The 20511-nt window shown below is 48.4% G+C and overlaps 1 protein-coding gene across 2 annotated transcripts in view; it reads right to left on the reverse strand.

Moving 5' to 3' along the window:
• The window catches only part of RBBP5 (RB binding protein 5, histone lysine methyltransferase complex subunit), a 161626-nt gene extending 143449 nt beyond the window's left edge, over nt 1-18177 (reverse strand). The window contains exons 1-2 of one of the 2 annotated variants that reach the window (XM_075335683.1): nt 18115-18177; nt 628-657 (exon numbers count right to left, since the gene is read on the reverse strand). In XM_075335683.1, coding sequence (XP_075191798.1) covers nt 628-657; nt 18115-18145 — 61 coding nt within the window. In that variant the 5' untranslated portion in view covers nt 18146-18177. The remainder of the gene's footprint in view (nt 1-627; nt 658-18114) is intronic. The other variant, XM_075335681.1, reaches the window with a different exon arrangement.
• Between the last annotated feature and the right edge of the window lie 2334 nt (nt 18178-20511).

Consider the following 20511-nt stretch of genomic DNA (forward strand, 5'->3'; position numbering starts at 1 on the left):
ACACAGATACAGACACAGACACCCACAGATACAGAGACACACATACAGATAGACACCCACAGATACAGACACCCACAGATACAGACACACCCACAGATACAGACACACCCACAGATACAGATACCCATATATAGATAGACACAAACACAGATAAACACCCAGATACAGACACACAGATATATAGACACACACACAGATACAGAAACACACAGATACAACAGACACACACAGATACACACCCAGATACAGACACACACACAAATATAGACACACAGATACAAACACACACAGATACAGACACAAATACAGACATATATAGACACACACACATACATAAAGATCACAACACACCTGAAACCATACTTACTAGAAATTGCAAGAAAAATCCCTACTTTGTCTGATCATTGAATGTCATTTCCCAAATAATCATTCTGGTATCTGCGTTAAATACTCTAAGAATTCGTAGGAAGCACAGATTAACATGACAGTGGAAAGGGAACCCTAAAATTAGTCCTTGTTCACATGAAATAGTCGAGTGAATTAAAAAAAAACAGAGGAGTTTCCTTTTCGCTAAATGTTCTGTTCTCCACTATTATGCACAGCATTAAGTTATATACACAGACTTACCAGTGTTCTTCCTTGTGATGGATCTTCTACCTGCAAGAAAGACATACTATATATGACTTTCAAGTTGTATAAAACATAAAGTGTCCTATAAGCCAGATCCCAGGGACATAGCTGGAGCCCTGTAGGACCGAATCTTCCCTGGATTACCTCTTAGATGCACAGGCTCTGCCGTTAGCAGCTGGGGTCTATAGACAAAGGTCTTATCTATAACATAATAATACACAAATATACAGTTAGGTCCAGAAATATTTGGACAGTGCCCGAATGATCGTGGTTTGGCCTCCGCAGGCCAGGATTTTAATTTACAATGAAACAAGTGAGATGCAATTGCAGTGTAGACTTTCACATTTAATTAGAAGAGATGAAAGAAAATATCCTGTGAAACGTTTAGGAATTGCAATCATTTTTCTCCAAAGCCTCCTCATTTCAGGCTCAACAGTAATTGGACAATTAAAATGTATTTTTCCTTAAATAAAATGTTCATTTTTAATACTTTGTAAAGAATCCTTTACAGGCAATGACTGCCTGAAGTCTGGAAGCCGTGGACGTCACCAACCTCCTTTGTGATGCTCTTCCAAGCCTGTACTGCAGCTGACTTAAGTTATTGCTTATTTGTGGGTCTTTTTGCCTTAAAAGGAACCTGTCACCATGATTCTCACTTTTGACCTGCGGCTACCAGGAGTAAAGGCTACTTTACATGCTGCGACATCGCTAGCGATCTCATTAGCGATGTGAAATTCTAGATCGCAAGTGCGACCTGTCGAGATCGCACATGCGTAAAATGACCTATGTACGATCTCGAAAGATCGCACTTGCGCTCTAGAATTTCACATCGCTAATGAGATCGCTAGCGATGTCGCAGCATGTAAAGTAGCCTTAAGGTCGTACATACAGTATTCTAGAATACTGGAGTCCGCCTTGGTAATGTTGGGTCAGCTGGGAGTTGACATGACCTCACCAGATCTCAGTGATCATGGAGCCCAGGAGTGACGTGATGGCGATGAGCGGACCACAATAGCGCCACTTAGAGGTACAATTGATCACACAAGGTATTTGAGAAAAACCTTCTCTATGAGATTTACATCGATGTCTGGCCACTATGCTGTCTAGTGGACCACTTCTATAAGTTTCCTTATAAGCATGTGACATGCAGCTCGATGGGGTTGAGATCTGGCGATTGACTCGGCCATTGCAGAATATTCCACTTCTTTACCTTAAACTTTTGCATCAGTGACGCTGAATCCCTTCTCACGGAGAAGCTGTGAGCCAAGGAGTCAAGCCATGAGTAATGCTGGGTTTACACACTGAGACTTTCTAGCGATCCAACCTGCGATCTCAACCTAGCCGGGATCGCTACAAAGTCTCTGGTGAGCTGTCAAACAGGCAGACCTGGCCAACGACGTAACAGCGATTCGGACCTGCAGAGCGACTAGCTGGTCGTTTGGGACAGCAGGTGAACTTCACCCGACTTCATTTAATGCCGCGCGGCTCTGTGTGCCGTGTAAATAAATAAATAATTAAAAAATCCGGCGTGCGGTCCCCCCCTATTTTAATACCAGCCAGATAAAGCCATACGGCTGCAGGCTGGTATTCTCAGGATGGGGAGCCCCACGTTATGGGGAGCCTCCCAGCCTAACAATATCAGCCAGCAGACGCCCAGAATTGCCGCATTCATTAGATGCGACAGATCTGGGACTGTACCCGGCTCTTCCCGATTTGCCCTGGTGCGTTGGCATATCGGGGTAATAAGGAGTTATTGGCAGCCCATAGCTGCCAATAAGTCCAAGATTAATCATGTTAGGCGTCACCCCGAGATACCTTCCATGATTAATCTGTAAATTACAGTTAAAAAACACACACCCGAAAAATCCTTTATTAGAAATAAAAAACACAAACACATTCCCTCATTACCAATTTATTACCCACAACAAAGCCCTCCTTGTCCGGCGTAATCCACGGTCCTCCAACGTCGCATCCAGCTCTGCTGCATGCAGGTGACAGGAGCAGCAGAAGACACAGCCGCTCCTGTCACCTGCACGCAGCTAATGAAGAGAGCCGTGTGATCGGCTGAGCTTTCACTGAGGTTACCTGGATCCAGCGGTGGATGCAGCGATGGCCGCGGGTAACCTCAGTGACAGTTCAGCTGATCGCGTTACCTCATTTGCTGGTGATTTCCCCCCCTCTCTCATACTCACCGATCCCCGATCACCGGCGCTGCACGGCGTTCACACTGCTCCGGCAGCTTTTCCTTTTTTGAAAAAGCCGGCCGCTCATTAAACAATCTCGTATTCCCTGCTTTCCCCGCCCACCGGCAAATGTGATTGGTTGCAGTGAGACACGCCCACACGCTGAGTGACAGCTGTGTCACTGCACCCAATCACAGCAGCCGGTGGGCGTGTCTATACTGTGCAGTAAAATAAATAAATAATTAAAAAATCCGGCGTGCGGTTCCCCCTATTTTAATACCAGCCAGATAAAGCCATACGGCTGAAGGCTGGTATTCTCAGGATGGGGAGCCCCACGTTATGGGGAGCCCCCCAGCCTAACAATATCAGTCAGCAGCCGCCCAGAATTGCCGCATACATTAGATGCGACAGTTCTGGGACTGTACCCGGCTCTTCCCGATTTGCCCTGGTGCGTTGGCAAATCGGGGTAATAAGGAGTTATTGGCAGCCAATAGCTGCCAATAAGTCCTAGATTAATCATGTCAGGCGTCTCCCCGAGATTCCTTCCATGATTAATCTGTAAGTGACAGTAAATAAACACACACACACACGAAAAAATCCTTTATTAGAAATTAAAAACACAAACACATTCCCTCATTACCAATTTATTACCCACAACAAAGCCCTCCTTGTCCGGCGTAATCCACGGTCCTCCAACGTCGCATCCACCTGGATCCAGCGGTGGATGCAGAGGTGGCCGCGGGCAACCTCAGTGACAGCTCAGCTGATCGCGCTACTCACCTCATTTGCTGCGTGGAGCTGACCGGAGTGGCGGTGAGTAGCGCGATCAGCTGAGCTGTCACTGGGGTTACCCGCGGCCACCGCTGGATCCAGGTAACCTCAGTGACAGCTCAGCCGATCACACGGCTCTCTTCATTAGCTGCGTGCAGGTGACAGGAGCGGCTGTGTCTTCTGCTGCTCCTGTCACCTGCATGCAGCAGAGCTGGATGCGACGTTGGAGGACCGTGGATTACGCCGGACAAGGAGGGCTTTGTTGTGGGTAATAAATTGGTAATGAGGGAATTTGTTAGTGTTTTTTATTTCTAATAAAGGATTTTTCGGGTGTGTGTTTTTTAACTGTAATTTACAGATTAATCATGGAAGGTATCTCGGGGAGACGCCTGACATGATTAATCTAGGACTTATTGGCAGCTATGGGCTGCCAATAACTCCTTATTACCCCGATTTGCCAACGCACCAGGGCAAATCGGGAAGAGCCGGGTACAGTCCCAGAACTGTCGCATCTAATGTATGCGGCAATTCTGGGCGGCTGCTGGCTGATATTGTTAGGCTGGGGGGCTCCCCATAACGTGGAGCTCCCCATCCTGAGAATACCAGCCTTTAGCCGTATGGCTTTATCTGGCTGGTATTAAAATTGGGGGGGACCTCACGCCGGATTTTTTAATTATTTATTTATTTATTTTACTGCACAGTATAGACACGCCCACCGGCTGCTGTGATTGGGTGCAGTGACACAGCTGTCACTCAGCGTGTGGGCGTGTCTCACTGCAACCAATCATATTTGCCGGTGGGCGGGGAAAAGCAGGGAATACGAGATTGTTTAATGAGCGTCCGGCTTTTTCAAAAAAGGAAAAGCCGCTGGAGCAGAGTGAACGCCGTGCAGCGCCGGTGATCGGGGATCGGTGAGTATGAGAGAGGGGGGGGACACTTCAGTCACTCGGGGGATTAGCGGTCACCGGTGAATCCTTCACCGGTGACCGCTAATCAGGACGCTACACAGACAGAGCCGCGGAGTCGCTGTAAAGTCCCCTTTACACACTGAAACTTGCTAGCGATGCATGCTGCACAGCGGGAAACAAAGGACCTAGGAATGGTCCTGAACGATTTGCAGCGATCACAACTTCACAGCAGGGGCCAGGTCGCTGATAGGTTTCACACACTGCAATGTCGCTGGGGAGGTCGCTGTAACGTCACAAAACCGGTGACGTTACAGCGATGTCGTTTGCGATGTTGCAGTGTGTAAACCCAGCTTAAGACCAGGGATTAGACAAACCAGATAGTCAGAGGCCAAGGCCAGGGTCAGATAACAGGTCAGAGTGCGTCAAAGACAAAAGGGGTAATTTAAGAGTGTAGTCAATATACAATTCCTAGGTCAGGTCAGCAAAGGATGACAACAGCAGACAAGTGGTAATGCCATACAAACTCCACAGAGTTAGCTAAGACTGGCAAAGGTCTGACCAATCTCAGCCAGCTAAATAGCTGAATAATTATCCTAAACAGGCACCACTCGGAGGAAAGCCATGTTGATAAAGTTTTCATGGAAAATGGGGATATGTTTTTTATATATTACAGTATTTTAGACCATAGTCATAGTCAAAACAGTAGTATCCCCAGTATAATTCCATAATCAATTAAAACTCATTATTCCAATATTGCAAAAATGTGTGAGACACACAATGGAGTTATTTCAAAATACAAAGTTTTTTATTAAGCATGATAAAAGGGACAATAAACAACAAACACCATGTATATCCCAATTGTAACAATAAATACAGACAAAAAGGAGTAACCTCACTATGTGGGGATCAGGATTAAAGCAAAGTATAATGCACTCAGCACTAGCAGGGAAAAGAGTTATTAATGTATAAAGGGGAGACCCTCCCACCAGTCATACCCGCAGAGTGCAACAAGGTCAGAAAACACCCCCAAAATTCTGATACCACAGTACCGGGCATCACAAAGACTTCCTACTGTTACATAACATATTAATATTGTTTAAATGGTGTAGCAAACATAAATGGCAGACAAAGACAGTATATAGATAGATACATACCCGATGGTAATCAGAATAGAGGGGGGTTAATCCTGGTCCACGCCCGGTACTGTGGTATCAGAATTTTGGGGGTGTTTTCTGACCTTGTTGCACTCTGCGGGTATGACTGGTGGGAGGGTCTCCCCTTTATACATTAATAACTCTTTTCCCTGCTAGTGCTGAGTGCATTATACTTTGCTTTAATCCTGAACACCCCACATAGTGAGGTTACTCCTTTTTGTCTGTATTTATTGTTACAAATGGGATATACATGGTGTTTGTTGTTTATTGTCCCTTTTATCATGCTTAATAAAAAACTTTGTATTTTGAAATAACTCCATTGTGTGTCTCACACATTTTTGCAATATCGGAGGAAAGCCAGCAGACCTGGCCAGATTGTACTGCGGGGCTGTCACTCACAATACTGGCATTATCATGCTCCTGCCAATGATAGTGACAACTCAGCCGCCCAAACCAAATGGACAGCCCAGCACGCCCCTGATTCAATAGGACAGTTGAGCTGTTACTCACTGCACCACTAGGATACTGAGTGATGAAATTATGACATGTCACTTTTGCAGTATGTTTTGGATCATTGTCCATCAATATTGTGAAACGTCGTCCACTCAACCTGGCTGCATTTGGTTGAATCTCAGAAGTTCAGCCCTGTACATTTCAGGATTCATCCGGCTGCTTCTGTCTTCAGTCACATCATAAACACCAGTGACCCAGTGCCACTGGAAGCCATGCATGCCCATGTCATCACACTGCCTCCACCATGTTTTACCGGTGATGTGCTGTGCTTTGGATCATGAATCATTCTAAGCCTTCTCCATATTTCTTCTTCAAATCATTGTGGTACAGGTTCATCTTTGTTTCATCTCTCTGAAGAATGTTTTTCCAGAACTGGGCGGCTTCTTTAAATATTTTTTTTTTCAAAGTCTAATCTGGCCTTTCCATTTTTAAAGGGAGCCTGTCTCCAAGTTTTTCCCATATAAACTGCGGCAACCAGCAGTGAGCCCTTATATACAGCATTCTAGAATACTGTATATAAGTGTTCAAGACAAAAACCAGAGTATGCTCTGCATTTAGGTGTGTGCCTGTATCAGCTACACCAATTTTTGGATATAATTTTTTATTTTTTGGTATTATTTGGTAGTTTTGTGACCCCCCCCCCCCCACTGGTAGATCATGTCAGCTACACAACACAGGGAAAGAGGACAGCAATTGCAAGCAGAGAGGCGATATCAGCGACACCCATCAGACCAGATCACCCCGCAGGCAAGTATAATAAAGGTCTATTTTTATGGATTGGGCACTTGTATATAGTATTCTTCAATGCTGTATATAAGAGCTCACTGGTGGTGGCCGCAGTTTATATGGGAAAACCTGGTGACAGGTTCCTTTTAAGGCTCATTAATGGTTTGCACTTTGTTATGAACCCTCTGTATTTGCTCTCATGAAGTCTTTTCTTTATGGCAGACTTAGATAATGAAATACCTATTTCCTGGAGAGTGGTGTTCACTTGGGTGGATGTTGTGGAGGGGTTTTTCTTCACAATGGGAGGGATTCTGCGACCATCCACCACTGTTGTCTTCAATGGATGTCCAGCCTTTTTTGAGTTCCCAAGCTTACCAGTGCGCTCATTTTTTGCAGAATATATCAAACTGTTGATTTGGGCACTTCTAACATTTATTCAGTCTCTTATGGATTACTTCTATTTTCAGCCTAATGATGGTCTATTTCTCTTCCATTGAAATCTCCTTTGACTGCATGTTGTATGTTTACAGCAACAGCATCCAAATGCAAATGCCACACCTGGAATCAGCTACAGACCTTTTACCTGCTTAATTAATGATGGATTAATCAGGGAATAGCCCATGCAGTTCATTAAAGAACATTTGAGATCATTGTCCAATTACATTTGGTCCCTTGAAAGAGTCAGCTACATATTAAAGAGCTGTTATTCATAAAACCTTTCTCCAAATAGGATGTGAATACCTTCAAATTAAAGCTGAAAGTCTGCCCTTTAATCCCATATTAAATATATAACTGTATCTTGGAAAATATGTTAGTACACAACTATTGTAAAATGCCCAAACTTCGGTCACTGTCCAAATATTTCTGGACCTATCTATGCAGTTGAAGGTGCTTTCCATTAAGTATTGCGTCTATCGGAATCCCCATAAAACATGATTCCAACCTAAACAGAGCTCCGACGCAGCCATTCATAGTAGGCTAAGTTCTCTTGAGCCTATAAAACAAAAGTCTGATATCCATCTGTATCCAATCTGTAAGGCATCTATTTTTATATATCAGCAGCTATTAATATTCACAAAATCAAACACAGTTTCCTATTTAGTAAAAATCGGATACTATACGGTTGATCTGTATGGTGTCTGATATTTTTTACACACCCATAGACTTAAATAGTTAATCTCCTACAAAATAAGAAGAAGACTAGTCCATGCTGCCATTTTACTTACACAAACATTTCGTCTGTGAAAAAAAATGGAAATTTGAACAGCCCTATTCAACAACATTGTTGTCAAGTTTTTTTTTTCACGGACAGCTGCAAACACAGTATTGATAAGGCCGACATAGTAACTTTGGATTCCACCTGATGGTTCTATCGAGTTTTCGTCAGAATCTCGTGTTTCACAGAGTCAGATGGACCCCCGACACAGTGCTCAGCAGAGAGTCCTAGATATATGTGAACTTAGGGGTACTTTACACGCTGCAATATCGCTAACAATTTATCGACGGAGTCACGGTGTTTGTGACGCACATCCGGCGTCGTTAGCAACATCGCAGCATGTGACACGTACAAGCGACCTTAAACGATCGCAAAAGAGACAAAAATCGTTGGTTTTGGGGAGGTCGTCCAAAAACCAAAAATCGTTGTCTCATACGTAGCGATGTTGTTCGTCGCTCCTGTGGCAGCACACATCGCTGTGTGTGACACCACAGGAGCGACGAATCTCCTTACCTGCGTCCACCGGCAATGCGGAAGGAAGGAGGTGGGCGGGATGTTACGTCCCGCTCATCTCCGCCCCTCCGCTTCTATTAGCCGGCCGCTTAGTGACGCCGCAGTGACGTCGCTAAGACGCCTAACGCACCTCCCCCTTGATTGTTCGGCGGTCACAGCAACGTCGCTGACAAGGTATGTGTGTGTGACGCTGCCGTAGCGATAATGTTCGCTACGGCAGCGATCACCAAATGTCGCACGAGCGACGGGGCGAGTGCTATCGCTAGCGATGTTGCAGCGTGTAAGGTACCCCTTAGGCTACATCCGCACGTTGCATCTTGAGAGCATCTTTTTTTTCCGTGGTCACAGAAACGCGTCCCAAAAAACGCATGAAGGAACACATGCATTTTGCCGCGGTTTTTTTTTGTGCCATGTTTTTGTTAATGCATTTTTTATGCTTTTTTTTAAGGAGAAACAATCTAAGATAGGATAGGATATTTAATAGACAGATAGATAGATAGAAAAAATAAAATAGAGAGAACGAAGGGAATTTTGTTTACTTACCGTAAATTCCTTTTCTTCTAGCTCCTATTGGGAGACCCAGACAATTGGGTGTATAGCTTCTGCCTCCGGAGGCCACACAAAGTATTACACTTTAAAAAGTATAACCCCTCCCCTCTGCCTATACACCCTCCCGTGCATCACGGGCCCATCAGTTTTGGTGCCAAAGCAGGAAGGAGGAAACTTATAAATTGGTCTAAGGTAAACTCAATCTGAAGGATGTTCGGAGAACTGAAACCATGAACCAAAGAACAATTCAACATGAACAACATGTGTACACAAAAGAACAACAACCCGAAGGGAACAGGGGCGGGTGCTGGGTCTCCCAATAGGAGCTAGAAGAAAAGGAATTTACGGTAAGTAAACAAAATTCCCTTCTTCTTTGTCGCTTCATTGGGAGACCCAGACAATTGGGACGTCCAAAAGCAGTCCCTGGGTGGGTAAAAGAATACCTCGATAAAAAGAGCCGTAAAACAGCCCCCTCTTACAGGTGGGCAACCGCCGCCTGAAGGACTCGCCTACCTAGGCTGGCATCTGCCGAAGCATAGGCATGCACCTGATAGTGTTTCGTGAAAGTGTGCAGACTCGACCAGGTAGCCGCCTGACACACCTGCTGAGCCGTAGCCTGGTGCCGCAATGCCCAGGACGCACCTACGGCTCTGGTAGAATGGGCTTTCAGCCCTGAAGGAACCGGAAGCCCAGACGAACGGTAGGCTTCAAGAATCGGTTCCTTGATCCACCGAGCCAAGGTTGACTTGGAAGCCTGCGACCCCTTACGCTGGCCAGCGACAAGGACAAAGAGCGCATCAGAACGGCGCAGGGGCGCCGTGCGAGAAATGTAGAGCCTGAGTGCTCTCACGAGATCTAGCAAGTGCAAATCCTTTTCACATTGGTGAACTGGATGAGGGCAAAAGGAAGGTAAGGAGATATCCTGATTGAGATGAAAAGGGGATACCACCTTAGGGAGAAATTCCGGGACCGGACGTAGAACCACCTTATCCTGGTGAAACACCAGGAAGGGGGCTTTGCATGACAGCGCTGCTAGCTCAGACACTCTCCGAAGTGATGTGACTGCCACTAGGAAGACCACCTTCTGCGAAAGGCGTGATAGAGAGACATCCCGCATCGCCTCGAAAGGTGGTTTCTGAAGAGCCGTTAGCACCCTGTTAAGATCCCAGGGTTCTAGCGGACGCTTGTAAGGTGGGACTATGTGGCAAACCCCCTGCAGGAACGTGCGGACCTGCGGAACCTGCGGAAGCCTGGCTAGACGCTTTTGAAAAAACACGGAAAGCGCCGATACTTGTCCCTTGAGAGAGCCGAGAGACAAACCCTTGTCCATTCCGGATTGAAGGAAAGACAGAAAAGTGGGCAAGGCAAACGGCCAGGGAGTAAAACCCTGATCAGAGCACCAGGATACGAAGATCCTCCACGTCCTGTGGTAGATCTTGGCGGACGTTGGTTTCCTGGCCTGTCTCATAGTGGCAATGACCTCTTGAGATAACCCTGAGGACGCTAGGAGCCAGGACTCAATGGCCACACAGTCAGGTTGAGGGCCGCAGAATTCAGATGGAAAAATGGCCCTTGAGACAGCAAGTCTGGTCGGTCTGGGAGTGCCCACGGCTGACCCACCGTGAGATGCCACAGATCCGGGTACCACGACCGCCTCGGCCAGTCTGGAGCGACGAGAATGGCGCGACGGCAGTCGGACCTGATCTTGCGTAACACTCTGGGCAGCATCGCCAGAGGAGGAAATACATAAGGCAGTCGAAAACTGCGACCAGTCCTGAACTAACGCGTCCACCGCCAGAGCTCTGTGATCCTGAGACCGTGCCATGAATGCCGGGACTTTGTTGTTGTGCCGAGACGCCATTAGGTCGACGTTCCGACAGATCTCTTGAAACACGTCCGGGTGAAGAGACCATTCCCCTGCGTCCATGCCCTGGCGACTGAGAAAGTCTGCTTCCCAGTTTTCTACGCCCGGGATGTGAACTGCGGAGATGGTGGAGGCTGTGGCTTCCGCCCACAGCAGAATCCGCCGAACTTCTTGGAAGGCTTGACGACTGCGTGTGCCGCCTTGGTGGTTGATGTACGCCACCGCCGTGGCGTTGTCCGACTGAATTCGGATCTGTCTGCCCTCCAGCCACCGCTGGAACGCCTTTAGGGCTAGATACACTGCCCTTATCTCCAGAACATTGATCTGAAGGGAGGACTCGGTCGGAGTCCAGGTTCCCTGAGCCCTGTGGTGGAGGAAGACTGCTCCCCACCCTGACAGACTCGCGTCCGTCGTGACCACAGCCCAGGATGGGGGCAGGAAGGATTTTCCCTTCGACAAAGAAGTTGGAAGAAGCCACCACTGAAGAGAGGTTTTGGCTGCCTGAGAAAGGGAGACATTCCTGTCGAGGGACGTCGACCTCGTCCCATTGAAGTGGACGCAGATGAAACTGCGCAAAGGGAACTGCCTCCATTGCTGCCACCATCTTCCCTAGGAAGTGCATGAGGCGCCTCAAGGGGTGTGACTGGGCTCGAAGGAGAGATTGCACCCCTGTCTGTAGTGAACGCTGTTTGTCCAGCGGGAGCTTCACTATCGCTGAGAGAGTATGAAACTCCATCCCGAGGTAAGTTAGCGATTGGGTCGGTGTCAATTTTGACTTTGGGAAATTGATGATCCACCCGAACCTCTGGAGAGTCTCCAGAGCAGTGTTCAGGCTGTGTTGGCATGCCACCCGGGAGGGTGCCCTGACTAGAAGATCGTCTAAGTAAGGGATCACCGAGTGTCCCTGAGAGTGTAGGACTGCCACCACTGTTGCCATGACCTTGGTGAAGACCCGTGGGGCTGTCGCCAAGCCGAAAGGCAGTGCCACGAACTGAAGGTGTTCGTCTCCGATGGCGAAACGCAGGAAGCGCTGATGCTCTGGTGCAATCGGCACGTGGAGATAAGCATCCCTGATGTCGATTGATGCTAGGAAGTCTCCTTGGGACATCGAGGCGATGACGGAGCGGAGAGATTCCATCCTGAACCGTCTGGTTTTCACGTGTCTGTTGAGCAGTTTGAGGTCCAGAACGGGACGGAATGATCCGTCCTTTTTTGGCACCACAAACAAGTTGGAGTAAAAACCTCGACCACATTCTTGAAGGGGAACAGGGATCACCACTCCTTCTGCCTTCAGAGTGCTCACCGCCTGAAAAAGAGCATCGGCTCGCTCGGGGGACGGAGATGTTCTGAAGAAACGAGTCGGAGGACGAGAGCTGAGCTCTATCCTGTAACCGTGAGACAGAATGTCTCTCACCCATCGGTCTTGGACATGTGGCAACCAGGCGTCGCAAAAGCGGGAGAGCCTGCCACCGACCGAGGATGCGGTTTGGGGAGGCCGAAAGTCATGAGGAGGCCGCCTTGGGGGCGGTTCCTCCGGCGGTCTTTTTAGGACGTGACTTAGACCGCCATGAATCAGAGTTCCTCTGGCCTTTCTGTGGCCTGTTGGACGTGGAGAATTGAGACCTGGCTGAGGGCCGAAAGGACCGAAACCTCGGTTGTATCTTCCGTTGCTGAGGTCTGTTTGGTTTGGACTGGGGTAAGGACGAGTCCTTTCCCTTGGATTGTTTAATGATTTCATCCAATCGCTCGCCAAACAGACGGTCGCCAGAAAATGGCAAACCGGTTAAGAACCTCTTGGAAGCAGAGTCTGCCTTCCATTCGCGTAGCCACATGGCCCTGCGGACTGCCACTGAATTGGCGGATGCTACCGCTGTACGGCTCGCAGAGTCCAGTACGGCGTTCATGGCGTAGGACGAAAAAGCCGACGCCTGAGAGGTTAAAGACACAACCTGCGGAGTAGAGGCACGTGTGACTGCATTAATCTCAGACAGACAAGCTGAGATAGCTTGGAGTGCCCATACGGCTGCGAATGCCGGAGCAAAAGACGCGCCTATGGCTTCATAGATGGATTTCATCAGGAGCTCTATTTGCCTGTCAGTGGCATCCTTGAGCGATGAACCATCTGCCACTATGCTACTATGGATCTAGCCGCCAGTCTAGAGACTGGAGGATCCACCTTGGGACACTGAGCCCAACCCTTAACTACGTCAGTGGGGAAGGGGTAACGTGTGTCATTAAGGCGCTTAGTAAAGCACTTGTCCGGAAAAGCTCGGTGTTTCTGGACTGTATCTCTGAAGTTGGAGTGATCGAAAAACGCACTCCGTGTACGTTTGGGAAACCTAAATTGGAATTTCTCCTGCTGAGAAGCTGACTCCTCAATCGGAGGAGTTGGAGGATAAAGTTCTAGCACCTGGTTGATGGACGCTATAAGGTCATTTACTATGGCGTCCCCTTCAGGTGTATCAAGATTGAGAGCAGCGTCAGGCTCAGAGCCCTGATCTGCCGCATCCGCTTCATCCTCCAGAAAGTCCTCATGCTGAGACCCTGAGCAGTGTGATGAAGTCGAGGGAAGCTCCCAGCGAGCCCGCTTAGCCGGTCTGGGACTGCGGTCCGTGTCGGAGTCCTCACCGTGGGACCTAGGAGTCACCCCAGGAGCACTTTGCTGCGCCGACCGAGGGGGGCCTGGGGGCAATGGTTCAACAGTGCCCGGGGCCTGTGTTACCGGTCTGGACTGCAAAGCTTCTAGTATCTTAGCAGACCATCTGTCCATAGACTGAGTCATGGATTGTGAGAGTGACTCAGAAAGTTTCTCAGCCAGCACTGCAAACTCTGTCCCTGCCACCTGGACAGTGGTAGCTGGTGGTTCTACCTGGGCCGAGGGTCCCACCAGTGGCTGAGGCTCCGGCTGAGTGAGTGTCACAGGGGCCGAGCATTGCACACAATGAGGGTAGGTGGAACCTGCAGGTAACATAGCCGCACAAGAGATACAGGTTGCAAAATAAGCCTGTGCCTTGGCACCCTTGCTTTTTGCGGACGACATGCTGTTGTCTCCTCTTAGAGCAATCAGTGAGGGTATATAGCCAAAAGCAAATAATGCGGCCGAACAGAGTAAATGTATACAATATAAGGATATATATATATACACTTCGGCACCCAGGGGGGCCAGCACCTAGTAACCGGTGCGGCTTACCGACCGCCCTCAGCGGTTGTGTGTCCACCAGATTCCCTGCCTGGGCCTCCCAGAGCTGTGGAGCTCGTTCTGAAGTTCTCCACCGGCAGAAGTGCTGATAGCAATGGCTGCCAGCGTTCTCAGAGGAGGAGGGGGCCGTGGGCGTGCCTCAGAAAGTGCGGGAATCTGGTGCCCCACAGTGCTCAGTGAGGGGGGAGGAGGATACCCAAGTATGCTCCAGCCCTCACCGCTGACGTCCAGTCAAGCGTCCCGCCCTTACCCCTGACTTTCAGGCCCGGGGGCGGGAGTATGCGGTACTAGGCCGCAAAAGCCGGGGACTAAATTTAGTAACGCGGCCGGCAAACAAGCGCGGTCGGCGCGGTAGTCCCGGCGACACAATACACCCAGCAGCTGCTGCAGCGTCCGTTACACAGGCGCTCTATGCGCCGTCCCCAAGGGGACACAGAGTACCTCAGGGGAGCAGGGCCTGTCCCTGATGATACCCGGTCTCCTGTCCGTCAGATTCCCCCAGGGGCTGCGGAGGGAGCCCGGTCCCAGTGCATGGTGACCGGTTAGGATCCCACTTCACCCAGAGCCCCTAAGGGATGGGGAAGGATAACGGCATGTGGCTCCAGCCTTTGTACCCGCAATGGGTACCTCAACCTTAACAGCACCGCCGACCAGAGTGGGGTGAGAAGGGAGCATGCCGGGAGCCCTGTTAGGGGCCCTCTTTTCTTCCATCCGATAAAGTCAGCAGCTGCTGCTGACTAAAATGTGGAGCTTGCGTGAATGTGTCTGCCTCCTTCAACACAGAGCAAAAAACTGATGGGCCCGTGATGCACGGGAGGGTGTATAGGCAGAGGGGAGGGGTTACACTTTTTAAAGTGTAATACTTTGTGTGGCCTCCGGAGGCAGAAGCTATACACCCAATTGTCTGGGTCTCCCAATGGAGCGACAAAGAAATATAGAATAGATAGAAAGAAAGAATATATAGAATAAATAATAGGAAAGAACAGATAGAAAGAAATAACAGAATAGCTGGACAGATAGAGCAATAGCCAGCTTGTCCAGCTGTTTTTTAAATTATTTTTTTGTAAAAAATGACGTGGGGTCCCCACCATTTTTCATATCCAGCACAGTAACAGCAGCAGCTGCAAGCTGCAACCCTCAGCTGTGTGCTGTACCTTGGCTGGTTATGAAAAACAGAGGGGATACCACGCTTTTTTTTTTTTTTTTCTTTTTTAATTATTTGATTTATTAAAAAAAAAAATTACAAGGAGTCCACCCCATTTTTCTAAAACCAGCCAAGGTACAGCAGACATCTGGGGGCTGATATTATTAGGATGGGAAGGGCCATTGTTATTTGGCCCTTTCCAGGCTAACAATAGCAGCCTGCAGCCGCCCCAGAAGTGGCACATCCATTAGATGTGCCTATTCTGGTGCTGGACCCAGCTCATCCCGTTGACCTAATGCGGAGGCAATTGGGGTAATAAGGAGTTAATGGCAGCCCACAGCCGCCACTAAGTCCTAGATTAGTAATGGGAAATGTCTATAAGACCCCCATAACTAATCTGTAAGTGAAAGTAAATAAACACAAACACACAAAAAATCCTTTATTGGAAATAAAAGACAAAAAGCACCTTCTTTCACCCTTTTATTAACCCACAAAACACTCCTGCAGGTCATACGTGATCAACACGAGATCCCACGATGCTTCCAGCACTATTATATCTGAATTCACACCAAGCAGCCATAGAACATGACCACCCGCTGTGAAGTTCAGACAGCAACTGAGCACTGCAGCAAATAAATGTGCCTTGTACGTCTGCAGGGTTGGTGAGCTCAGTGATTGGCTACAGCGGTGATGTCATGACTATAGCGAACTTCACCACTGCAGCCAATAAATGTGCCTTCTACATCAGCAGAGTCATTGTGTTCAGTGATTGGCTGCAGCGGTAATGTCATGACTATAGCGAACCACACTGCTGCAGCCAATAAATGTGCCTTGTACCTCAGCTCACCGTTGTAGCAGAGGAGACATGGCGCTGTATCGAAGGAGTCTGGGAACCTGCTGAGTTTGTTAGTTTACATTTATAAAAGTGTTTGGTGACCAATTAGGCTAAAAAGCAAATCTTTTTAAAATGAGAAAATAGCAAGTCTCAATTAATGTAATCTCTCCATAGGTAACTGGAGGTGTGTGATAGCAGTTCAGACACTGCATGCGAATATGGTACATGGAGTCACCGTGTGCTCTGTGGTGCATCATCTTCAGCCATAATAGGCCCAAAACTCAGCTGTGTCCGGCTGCCCGCCTCAGTGAAGAGCACATGGTGAATCCTTCTGCATTACTATAGTCAATGGCCTGTTAGCGCATGTGCCTGAATCCAGATTTGTGGGGTCCGGACATAAGCAGCAGTGGAGCTAGGTCAACATAACCTTAGTGCACATTTCTCTGTCCGTGCTACCTGGCGTGATGTTCGAGGTGCAGTGTGACGACTTGTAAGTGCCGCTGGTTGTTGATGGCAATAAATAGGTCAGTTCTTAACAAGGTATGTGAGTGGCAAATAGGGCAACTGCTTTTCATATCTATTTCCTCTGGCTTTAAAGGGCTTGTCCGGTCTAAATCCATAAGTCTACAATATGCAGACTGCCGGGCAGAATCCAGCCCCATATACTCACATTGAGTGAGGCCATCCCCCATACACTCGCATTGAGTGAGGTAACGCCCCATATACTCGCATTGAGTGAGGCCACGCCCATGTAGTTGGATTCTGCCCAGCAGTCTGCATATTGTATACTCGCAGCCGTGTGACCGCCGTCCATAGCTCTGACCTCGGAGAACCCTCGCAGCGCGCATTGCGCACAATGTGAGGATTCACCAGTCTGCAGTTACATAGAGACTTGCGAACTTAGGCCAGATAAAACATTTTATTAGGTGAGCTGCCATGTACTCCTCTCTGGCGCATTTGCTGCTTTTTGTGTCAGAGACTGGGCGGACATATTGGGGCAACCTGCGCAGCCTTACAGGGGTCTGGGGGGAAGGGGCCACTACTAACTTCTTATGCACCATGATGGCAGCAATGGGTCCACATACTGTTCTTGCTCATGGGCCCCTTCTGTGTCCACTCCTGATGTGAGGGGGCTATCACACAGGTATATATATCATACAGTGATGTCCACAGCCCCCTCTGTGCTTCTGATGTGAGGGGGCTATCACACAGGTATATATATCATACAGTGATGTCCACAGCCCCCTCTGTGCTCCTGATGTGAGGGGGCTATCACACAGGTATATATATCATACAGTGATGTCCACAGCCCCCTCTGTGCTCCTGATGTGAGGGGCTATCACACAGGTATATATATCATACAGTGATGGCCACAGCCCCCTCTGTGCTCCTGATGTGAGGGGCTATCACACAGGTATATATATCATACAGTGATGTCCACAGCCCCCTCTGTGCTCCTGATGTGAGGGGGCTATCACACAGGTATATATATCATACAGTGATGTCCACAGCCCCCTCTGTGCTCCTGATGTGAGGGGCTATCACACAGGTATATATATCATACAGTGATGGCCACAGCCCCCTCTGTGCTCCTGATGTGAGGGGCTATCACACAGGTATATATATCATACAGTGATGTCCACAGCCCCCTCTGTGCTTCTGATGTGAGGGGGCTATCACACAGGTATATATATCATACAGTGATGGCCACAGCCCCTGCTCCTGTTGCATCCCCCCATTAGGGTTTGGACATAATCCCCCCATATGCTGACCCCCCACTGCTGGGGGCAGACATTATCTGATTATTTTTATTTGTTTAGTGTTTATTTCATGTGCAATAAAATGTGCAATAAAATGTGCAAACAAAATGAAATAAAGCAGAAAACTTCATGCAAACATCTCCAAATACCTGGGGTGATCCGCTGTGCCACATCCTCCATTACAGAGATCTGATAAGACTCCCAGGGTCTCTCTCCACTGACTGTTCTGGGGAATTAGACTCAATGATAAGATCTCGTTTCACATTTCTACATATACTGTATAAAGTATGCAAAAAAATAGTCCGTACCCCACATCCTTCCGCACAGGTTGTATAGGATTTCCCACAAGCCGCGGCCGTGTCACTGCACACTACCGAGGCACAGTCGGATCCCTCCGCGCTGACACTGCCGCTCCGCGGCTATTAGTGGCGCTCTGTGGGCTGAACCATACGCCACACTGGGAGGGGGGGGCTGGGGTATAGACTTTCTACCCGCAGAGGGACCAAACCATATCAGGCGTGTTACTAAATGGTTTAGTCTACAGTAAATATCTTCCTGTAGTTTATCTGTGGACAGTCCAGTAATGGCGGAGGATGGAGGGGTCACTGTATTGTAGGACCCCCTCCGCCCCCGGGCTGGGTACATTGGAGACGCTGGTGGTGCTTTTATTTTTTCCAGTAATTCCAATAGAGATAGTCACGTGCTAGAATAGCCGCTACAACTGTATCCACACCTGTCCTGTGTGTGCACCAGGAGCACTGATTAACCCCCGAGTGACTGCAGACACCCGATTTTATATAAGGACATTTTTATTAAAGCTTTTTTGCATAAATGTAAGATTTCTTGCTCAGGCTAGTTTCACACTTGCGTTGGGCGAAATCCGCTGGGTCCGTTGCTGCGTCGTTTTGACGCATCCGTTATTTTTGTGGTGTGAACTGCTGCAACGGATCCGTTATTCCACAGGAATCCATTAGCTGATTCCTGTGAAATAACGGACCCGTTGCATCCGTTGCCTCCGTTTGGCATCCGTTAGGCGTCCGTCTAACGGAATGCGTTGGACAACGGAAGCAACGCAGGTACTTTTGGCACAATCCGTCATCAATGCAAGTCTATGGGAAACAGCGGAATCCGTTAACGGATTCCGCTGATTCCCAAGACAGCGGATTGCGCCCAAAAAAAAACGGAAGTGTGAAAGTACCCTTATAATGCCATTATAGAAAATGTGTCCACGTACTGATCCCAATAGTGATAAGTACATAACTTAAAGGGAACCTGTCCCCTATAACCTGCGGCCACCACCAGTGATCCCTTATATACAGTATTATAGAATGCTGTATATAAGAGCCCAGGTCACTCTGTATAACATAAAAAAGACCTTTTATTATTCTCATCTACGTGGCGTTCCGGTCTCGTTGTCACCACCGGTCTTGGGTCGGCGGCCCCTGCCTTCTTGCAGTCGCCGTCCTCCTTCCCAACTCCGTGTGAATGACGCGTGCTACGTCACCCACACAGAAGCCTCCTAAGGCTGCTTTCACACATCCGTTTTTTTGCAGTGCGGCTAAATCCGGCTCTAAAACCTATGCAATGGATGCGGCGAAAAAACAGCATCCTTTGCATAAGTTTTTACATGCGGCCCGTCCGGTTTTTGCCGGTTGCGGCACGCTACTGAGCATGCGCAGTGCAAAAAAAATGCATGCGGTGGCCGGATGCGGTTTTTGCCGCATCCGGCATCCATAGGCATGCATTGGAAAAGCGTTGCATCGGCTAGATGCAGCACAATATGTTTTTTTTTGCCGGACAAAAAAAGTGCCAGGCAACGTTCCATCCGGCCGCCACATGGGCTAAATATGCCGCATCCGGCAAAAAACGGACCCGAACGCAAGGCCATGCGGCACAATCCGGCACTAATGAAAGTCTATGCGGAAAAAACGCAACCGGCGGCAAAAAAACACAATTGCGTTTTTTCTGCAAAGAGCCGGATTGTGCCGCACAGCAAAAACCGGATGTGTGAAAGCAGCCATAGTGTTCCTGGGCACGCGCACTTCTCTCTGCCCTCTGAGGGCAGAGCAAAGTACTGTAATGCGCAGGCTCGAGGCAAGGTCACAGTCCGCCTGCGCACTACAATGCTTTGATCTGCACACAGGAAGGTAGAGAGAAGTGCGCAGGAGCGAGATGGAAGCCTCTGTGTGGATGAAGTAGGACGGATTCAAAATGGGAGCTTAAATTACCATTAAACTAGATGACCATGATTCATGACTCTAGGAATCCTGGACAGTTGAGTGAGGTAATGGAGATCATCCCTGCAGAGCTAATATAAAGTTCATGCCGGATCTTAAAATCATTGTTTCTTGTATTGAAATACCCGGGCTTCTCTCACGCCAGAGCATACAGGCACTCAACGTGCAGCGTAATAAATACAAAGGTAACAACGGGAATGGTATAGAAGGAAGGCCCTGGTGCGAGGGAGAGGGAACACCTACTACAACTCACCAGAGTACGTACCCTACGCTCACTGACATCCCTATATGGGTCCTTCCCCCTATCGT

Source organism: Anomaloglossus baeobatrachus, chromosome 2 (genome assembly GCF_048569485.1).
Source record: "Anomaloglossus baeobatrachus isolate aAnoBae1 chromosome 2, aAnoBae1.hap1, whole genome shotgun sequence".
In the NCBI taxonomy this organism is placed as follows: domain Eukaryota; kingdom Metazoa; phylum Chordata; class Amphibia; order Anura; family Aromobatidae; genus Anomaloglossus; species Anomaloglossus baeobatrachus.